The 8,819-nt window shown below is 53.6% G+C and overlaps 1 protein-coding gene across 1 annotated transcript; it reads left to right on the forward strand.

The window, feature by feature from the left end:
* Window positions 1–213: 213 nt before the first annotated feature.
* LOC134809852 (protein-lysine N-methyltransferase EEF2KMT-like) lies at window positions 214–6,817 on the forward strand (the record flags this gene model as incomplete). The annotated part of the gene is made up of 6 exons (XM_063809303.1): window positions 214–321; window positions 2,208–2,288; window positions 3,882–3,983; window positions 5,216–5,349; window positions 5,432–5,697; window positions 6,522–6,817. Coding segments are annotated over 6 exons (987 nt in total), but the record flags the coding sequence as incomplete, so codon positions are not given.
* Window positions 6,818–8,819: the final 2,002 nt, after the last annotated feature.

Below are 8,819 nucleotides of genomic sequence, written 5' to 3' on the forward strand. Positions count from 1 at the left end.
GGAGCTGGCCCATGACCAGGGTGGCAGCTAAATAGCCAGGACTAATGCGGCCAAGAGTCAGCCTTCTTCCTGTGATTCATCCAGGTGCACCCTGCGACATCCGAAGGTCAGGCTTTCAGCCGCTGTGGCTTCCACTTCCAACTGGCTCCACGTCCCCAGAAAGGGATCACATAGAGCTTTGCCAACACATTCTATTGCGTGTTTTAATGTTCCTGTGAATGCACCCTTGAGATTTCTCTCTCTCCCCTCCACACACACAGCTCAGAAGCAAAGTTAAGAGACTCATCAGATTCTGAGCTGCTGCGGGATATTTTGCAGAAGGTAAGAATCCCAGAGTCCCTGGGACTCATGACCCTAACTGCTGAATCTCTCCAGAAGACCTGAGAGAAAAAGCACAGGTGTGCTTGTACCCTTTAAAAACACCCCTCTTCAAAGAACAAAACCATTGAGTCAGCACTGCAGGTGGGTGTCAGCACCTCCGACAGCTCCTGCGCTTTAGTTTTCTATCTAAGACTTAGACAAAGACATCAGAATATACAAAAATCTGCAAGAGGGGGGGAATCTAGGGAATGTTTTTTAAACTATCCACAGCAAAAACAGAGATGACAGGTGCAAAACAGCTTCTAGCATTTGGTAGATGCTCAGAGACTTTCTTTTTTGCATTCATGAGGCCTGTCCTGCCCACTCCTGTCTCTTCTAGACCTAAATGGGCCCTTGCTTTGCCCAGGGTGGGGTTTGGACTCAAGTGCATCTGCATGCAGGTGAGAGCCAGGATCACCACCCGACCCAGCCACAGGATGACCTTGGCCTTGAGGGCCAAGTGCAGATCACCCTGCATCCTGGGTCTTCACCTTCAAAGGGCCATGAGCCCTTCTGAAAAGACAAAGCAATAGACTCCCTCCCAGAAAGAAGTGCACCAGAAGAATACATTTTCCATACAAACTCAGGGGAGGCAGACATCCTCCACCCCCACCCACCAGCCCATCCTAGGAGCCCCGGGGAAGAATTCCTGTGCTAGAGGTGAACCAAGATTATCCACGTGGAAAAGATGCAGCCACAGCAGGGAAGACTTTTGGGGCAATACAGTAGGTCAGAGCTTCGAGCATGGAGATACCTGAAGTTATCTCGCACCCTGCTCTGAGTTTCACCCTGAGCCTCACTCTCGTAGGTGGTGAAGCATGAGATGTAGGGAGAGCTGCTTTGAAACCCAGCACAAGGCTGGTGCACTGGCTCACACCTGTAATCCCAGGTCTTTGGGAGGCTGAGGTGGATGGATCACCTAAGGTCAGGAGTTCAAGACCAGCCTAGCCAACATGGCAAAAACCCATCTCTACTAAAAATAAAAAAATTAGCTGGGCGTGGTGGTGCACGCCTATAGTCCCAGCTACTCAGGAGGCTGAGGCAGGAGAATCGCTTGAACCCAGGAGGCAGAGGCTGCAGTGAGACAAGATCGGGCCACTGCACTCCAGCCTGGGCAACAGAGCGAGACTCTGTGTCAGAAAAAATGAAAAACCAGCACCAGCATGAAGAGCCTGTGTATTGCCTGGGGTACTTTGCTGCCCTTGGGCAGAATCTGCATCCCAGCCAGCAGGCGCTGAGGACTGTCTCCTCCCTCTCCCTCCAGGGTCCTGTTTTCCCACCGTCCCCGCTCCTGCTGCACCAGTCCCTCTGCCCTCCTTTCCAAGTGCCAGCCCGTGGCCACCTCAGAGCTTGCACAGGCTGTTTTCACTGCCTGGAACTTGCTCATCCTGCACTTGGCTTCTCTCGGCTTTAGCTGGAGTCACCCTGAGCGTCCCCTCCCCTCCATCCTGTCCCCAGGGACACACGATCCAAGAGAGCAGTTGCTGAGTGGGCCTTCCCGCCTCTTCCGTAAAGCCAGACAATTGGCGACTGTCCTTACTGCAAACCCTGGTTCACACTGGCTCCCCTGGGAGGGAGGTGGTTTGGGCCCACATGCCCTGTGTTCCTGCTCAGAATGGGCATTAGAAATGCTGCCATAGCCTGTGCCACTGCAGTGGAAGCATTTTTAGGAAACGGCTTATATCTTAAGATGAACTTGAGATGCGTGGGGCCAGAACGCTGTGTCCATCTGCATCTTTGCTGAGGGATTGGGTAGCCTGGAGTTTGCCCTCTGCTGTGTTGGCTTGAAGCTCATAGGAGACATACGACGGGCTCTCGAGCAACCAACGTTCTGTCCTTTGCCGTAGACTGTGAAGCATCCTGTGTGTGTGAAGCACCCGCCGTCAGTCAAGTATGCCCGGTGCTTTCTCTCAGAACTCATCAAAAAGGTCAGTTATGGGCAGTGTCCACCCAGTAGCCGGGCAGCATAGCCACTGGCGTGCTGCAGACCCCGTCCTTCCAGGCCCTAGGCCTGCTTTGCAAACCCCAGCATGGCAGGGGCCTCCCCAGTCAACTGGCTGCAGCTGAGTGTGACCCATGGGAGACAGGGCAGGGCGGGAAGAAGGGGAGGCCAGCGTCTCTCCCTCACTCTGCCTCCTGGGGTTTCCACAGCAGCTGCTTCTCTGGAGCCCCAGCTCCTAGCATGTGGATTCTCATTCCTACCAGGCTGGTCCAGCCCACAGCACTGGAACCCTCACCCTCACCCTCTGTCCTGCCCGCCGAAGGGTTTGGAGTTTCCTGCTCTTGTCCGTCTCTGGGTTGCCCCACGGGCCCCTGTTGGAAGATTTAGCTCTTGCCATACCTTCGGAACTAGTTCCTCTGGTGAATTCTCTGCATTGATCCTGCTGGAATGAGCTCTTTCCTGACTGATACAGGATGGATTTTATTTTTTACTTATTTAATTTCTTTTCTGAGACAGTCTCACTGTGGTGCCCAGGCTGGATTACTGTGGCACAATCTCGGCTCCCTGAAACCTCTGCCTCCTGGGTTCAAGCAACTCTCATGTCTAGCCTTCTAAGAAGCTGGGACTACAGGCACACACCACCATGCCTGGCTAATTTTTGTATTTTTAGTAGAGACAGAGTTTCACCATGTTGGCCAGGCTGGTCTCGAACTCCTGACCTCAGGTGATCCACCTGCCTCGGCCTCCCAAAGTGCTGGGATTACAGGCATGAGCCACTGCACCTTGCCTAGGATGGATTTTAAAGATGGGCCTGAACATGCAGGGTGTGACATGAGGATGTCGAGAGGCCATTCCTTAGTAGGCAGTAGCAGACCTGCTGAGTGAAAGGGCCACACTTTTAGCAAATAAACAATCCCCTGCTTCTCCAATATCTGTTTTCTCCCTAGTCCTCCCCAAAAGGGTGCATCTGTGGTCACCAGCAGGTCTGCCCTGTGCCACCAGGAGAGGGCAGCAGTCACCCAGTGTACCCTGCTGCTGCCCTGTGAATCCTAGGACGGGGCCAGCTGTGGAGAAGCAGCCTGCTGACAGCCACAGCCTGCAGCATGGGCCGCCCTCACAGTTCTGCCTGGGCTCACTTAAAAGCACCTTCTGTTTTCCTCCTCTCTGTGTTTGATCCAAACACAGAGCTCTCTGTCATGGTCATGTGGCACCTCTCACGGAATCCTTGTCTCCTGCCCTAGACTACACCTAACCCTACCCTCTCAACACCTTTTGTTGAAGGCCCTCCCGTCCAGGTTTCCCTACCAAGTGGAATTATTTTTTTTTAGAGACAAAATCTCTGTTGCCCAGGCTGTCCTTGAACTCCTGGGCTCAAGCAGTCCTCTCACGTCAGCCTCTAGAGTAGCTGGAACTATTCGACACACACCACCACGCCCAATGAAGTGAATATTTTATATACCAGCTGGCCGATATTACACCATTCCATCCCAAATCTCCCCTCCGAACTTGGTGAAAATCATCTGACCATTTTTACAGATTAGAAGGAAAGCAAACAAACTCTCACTCTGTCTGCCCCCAGCACGAGGCTGTCCACACGGAGCCTTTGGATGAGCTGTACGAGGCGCTGGCAGAGACTCTGATGGCCAAGGAGTCCACCCAGGGCCACCGGAGCTATTTGCTGGTATGAGAAGGACACCCTCCTCCCCCTCACAGCCCAGATACCCTTCCTGCACAGACAAAGTGTAAACGTGGGTGTGGGTTCAAATCCTGACTCACCCATTCTGCAGTCTTAGACATGAGGTCCATGAACCTTCTTTAGCCTCAGTTTCCCTGTCTGTAAATCAAGCACTTCAACAACAACAACATGTCTCATGGGGTTGTTGGGCATTTGTCCAATAGGTGACACACACTACCTGCTTCACAAGGACCTGGTGCCCAGTCCTCAAAGAATACTTGACAGGGCTGGACATGGTGGGTCGAGCCTGTAATCCCAGCACTTTGGGAGGCCAAGGCAGGTGGATCTGAGGTCAGGAGTTCGAGACCAGCCTGGCCAATATGGTGAAACTCTGTCTCTACTAAAAATACAAAAATTAGGCCAGGCGTGGTGGCTCATGTCTGTAATCCCAGCACTTTGGGAGGCTGAGGCGAGGGGATCACCTGAGGTCAGGAGTTTGAGACCAGCTTGGCCAACATGGTGAAACGCCATCTTTACTAAAAATACAAAAATTAGTGGGGTGTGGTAGTGGGCGCCTGTAATCCCAGCTACTCGGGAGGCTGAGGCAGGAGAATCTCTTGAACCCGGGAGGTGGAGGTTGTAGTGAGCCGAGATCGCGCTATTGCACTCTGGCCTTGGCAACGAGAGCGAATCTGTGTCTCAAAAAAAAGTACAAAAATTAGCCAGACATGGTGGCACACGCCTGTAGTCACAGCTACTTGGGCAGGTGAGGCAGGAGAATTGCTTGAACCCATTAGGCAGAGGTTGCAGTGAGCCAGGATCATGCCACTGACTCCAGCCTGGGTGACAGAGCTCAAAAGAAAATAAGATAAAACATAGATACAGAAAGCCACAAAGAAAAAACATAGCATATTGGATCATCACAAGGCAGCCACCCCTTGATAGCCACACTTGGCCCCTGGCCACCACTGACCTGGGCTCCATCGCCAGAATTCCGTTGTCTCAGGAATGTTTGATGAATGGAATCCTGTGTGGCCTGAGATGAGTGTCTTTCATGCCACTTGACACCTTTGAGGCCCGTGCAAGCTGTTGTTATGTCAACAGTTAGCTGCTTCTCATTGCTGAGTGGCGATTGGTCCTGTCATGGTTTATACAGCCATGTGGTAGATGGCTACTTGTCTTCTAAGCCACTTGCCTTCTGGTCGCTGGACTGACTCTCTCGTCCTCTCTTGGTGCAGACCTCGGGAGGCTCGGTCACACTCTCCGAGAGCACAGCCGTCATCTCCCACGGTACCACAGGTCTGGTCAAATGTCGCGCTGCCCTCTACTTTGCAGAATGCGCCATAGAGAACCTGGCAGCCTTCACTAACAGGTGACCTCGGGGCACAGGGCAGGGCACCGAGGCAGGCTTACCCTGGTGCAGTCGAAGACACGGTCCCGTCTCCTCCCGCCAGAACTGTCCTAGAGCTTGGCAGTGGTGCAGGCCTCACAGGCCTTGCCATCTGCAAGACGTGCCGCCCCCGGGCATACATCTTCAGCGACCCTCACAGCCGGGTCCTCGAGCAGCTCAGAGGGAATGTCCCTCTCAATGGCCTCTCATTAGAGGCAGACATCACTGCCAACTTAGACAGCCCCAGGGTGACAGTGGCCCAGCTGGACCGGGACGTAGCGACGGTCCATCAGCTCTCTGCCTTCCAGCCAGATGTTGTCATTGCAGCAGGTAATGCCCAGCCCCAGGCATCCTGTGCAGGCCGTGTCCTTGCAGCTCTACCCAGCTCTTGGCTCTGGGAAAAGGGAACAATGGACGCCGTCGGGCATGGACGTGATGGGGCTTCCAGAAGAGTTACTCTGGGCCTCCAGGGTGACATCAAAGGACAGGGGTGCCTCTTAAGGTGGCCTTCAAGCCACAGCCCTCTTGTTGGAGACAGGCACACTCCCGTTACAGTCGTCACCACATGGCTCTGTCCCAGAGCCATGCCCTGTGTCCTTCAGAGACCACAGGAGGAAAACAACCACTTCTGGGATGAGGACAGGGCCCTTGAGAGAAGGTGGTGTTTGGCTGGGCCACCGAAAACCCCTCGCCCCTGCCAGCACACTCAGTCCCCTCTCTGGTGGAGCAGAGCTCTGCCTGTGGTCCTGGGTCCCAGCCCTGAAAACCACAGGTCCAGCGGTGGCCAGGGACACAGGCCCACCCCTGCAAGCCAGCAGACCAATCGGCAGACACCTGAAACACGAAGTTCACGGCAGGGTCAGGCTTTCTGTCATTCAAAGCCCTCTAGAGAGGCCGAGAACCAGAGCTGGTTTTTTAAGGAACACCAGTGAGTCTGGAGATTTTTTTCTTTTGCTTCGGTCTTTTGCAGCTTTCTCTAAGGGTTCTCCTTTTTCACCCAAGTAATTGCCTTTCCATCTAATGGCCCAAATGGTCAAATGGTATCTAATAGTCTCATATGAACGCTGCCTCTCTGGCTTCGCCCTGCTGCTGATGTCAGCATGAACTGGAACTTTCCACTTGTCCCTTTCAGTAACCTGAAGCTTTCACCGTAGACGTGCTGTATTGCCCAGAAGCCATCGTGTCGCTGGTCTGGGTCCTGCGGAGGCTGGCTGCCTGCCAGGAGCACAAGCGGGCTCCTGAGGTCTACGTGGCCTTTACCGTCCGCAACCCAGAGACGCGCCAGCTGTTCACCACCGAGCTAGGCGAACCCCCACGCCCACCCGGGCCTACATGGTCCCTGAGCTGTCCCTGCAGGACTCCAGTGGAAGTGAAAGAACTGGGTGCCGGGGAAAAGCTAGGATGCTCCACACTCCCACACCATGCGGGGAACTCCGGCAGAGGCCGGTGAGCAGGGTGGGCTCGGGGCGTGGGGGGCTTGCGGCAGGAGGACGGCAGCTCAGCACAGGGAGGGAGGGTCTGAGCCCAGCAGCCCTACTATGTGCTTCAGAGCAGGGTTCCCTAAGCCCTTGGGCCTTGGTTTTCTCATCTATAAAATGGAGGTGGTGGGAGGGGCAGTCGGGGTCAGGGCTGGACACAGCTGTGGCCTTCAGGATGCTGGAGCACAGGCTGTACAGGCGGATCCACCACGCCACTGTCCTGAGCATCCAGTTGATGGAAGACGAGCAGGGTGACTATAGAGAAGGGAAACTGGCCCCGTAGTGGGCCAGCCACTGTCCTCAGACCTGACATTTGTCAGCCCCCAGCACCTGTGAGGGTGTGCTGTCATTGTCCCATCTCACCGACAAAGACACTAGGACACACAGAGGCCAAGTGACTCCCGAGCTCCCGCAGACTGCAGCCCGACCACCTGGCTCTCATGCCTCCACACTACACCCAAGCCCCACCATTGCCAACAGCCTCTGTGTCAGCTCCCCCTGAGCACAGCCCCTCCCGGCAGCCATGTGCACAGATGCACCCGCAGCAGCATCTGCCTGCAGCCTTCACTGCAGGCAGTGCCTGTCCACGTGGGGCAGCCCGTTAACTACAGAGTCAACAAACAAGCCAGCACACGAAGGCATACTGGGTTCCACGACAGAGTCCCGCACAACCTCGCACAGGAGTCTGGCCGGGCGCGGGGCTCAGGCCTGTCATCCCAGCACTTTAGGAGGCTAAAGCAGGACTACTTGACCCCAAGTGTTCAAGACCAACCTGGGCCACATAGTGGGACCCCATCTTCACAAAACATACAGAAACTAGCCAGATGTGGTTGCACACACCTGTAGTCCCAGCTACTCGGGAGGCTGAGGTGGGAGGATGGCTTGAGCCCACGAGGTAGAGGCTACAGTGAGCCCTGATCTCACCACTGCACTCCAGCGTGGGCAACAGAGCAAGACCCTGTCTCAAAAAAGCAAAAAAGCAAAAAAAAAAAAAAAAAAAAAAAAAAGAAAAACAAAACAAAACAAAAGAAAAAAACAAAAGGAAGTCTTTCTTCAGATACTTACGTGAAGAAAAACCCTGCAATATCTTGTAAGTGAAAAAAACAGTGCCAAGCAGCACACATAGTATAAGCCCCAACCAACCTTTTTTTTTTTTTTTTTTGAGACAGAGTCTGTCTGTGCCCTGCCACTTTGCCACTTTCTAAGCTTTGTGAAGAGTGAGTCGACGGAGCAGCCAGGTAGATGTGGGTTCAGATCTCTGCTTCTGTCCTGCTGTGCCAAGTGCTGGGGCAGACACAGGCAGAGAGAGGACAGTGGCATGGTGCCTGCTGCTAGCCATTTCTATGCAAAACCAGATTTCTGATCCCATCCTGGAGGCCAATTCTAGGTAAGTGGGTGGGCCTGGGAACCTGTGAAACAAGTAAACTGACTTAGACAACCCCCACCCCGCCAGGCCTGTCCTAGCAGCCCCACACAAAACGCTCATGTCCTGTCCCCAAACACCGCCATCCTCAAACACGTGCTTTGTTTCCAGGCCGGGCTGGGATCAGATAGGAAGCGGAAGCTCATCATGACCAGAAACTGTTTCCCTATGGAGAGCACTTGGAGATGGCAATGCTGAACCTCACACTGTGGGACTCACACACGACTCCAACGGGATTGTGAGAATCAAGTCACTCTCGTGGGAAGAATTTTTATATGTGAAAGTGGATAAAACTTTCACTGGACTGGAATGTTTGGAGAATGTTAAATTCCAAATCAGGAACCACAAACTGCCCTCTAATAAGACATCAGCTGTCTAAGCTTGTGGGTGCCCCCTTTCTGCCAGCAGTTCTGGTTCTTAAGAAAATCACCATAAATCAGACATGAAAATTCTGACTCCAAAAATAGCATTTTCTTTCTGCAAATAAAAACGTGTGTATCAAGGATGACGTTTCCCCAACGTGGACACACTCGGTTCCTCACAAAGCCAAG

The sequence above is a fragment of the Pan troglodytes genome, chromosome 3 (genome assembly GCF_028858775.2).
Source record: "Pan troglodytes isolate AG18354 chromosome 3, NHGRI_mPanTro3-v2.0_pri, whole genome shotgun sequence".
NCBI classification, from domain to species: Eukaryota; Metazoa; Chordata; class Mammalia; order Primates; family Hominidae; genus Pan; species Pan troglodytes.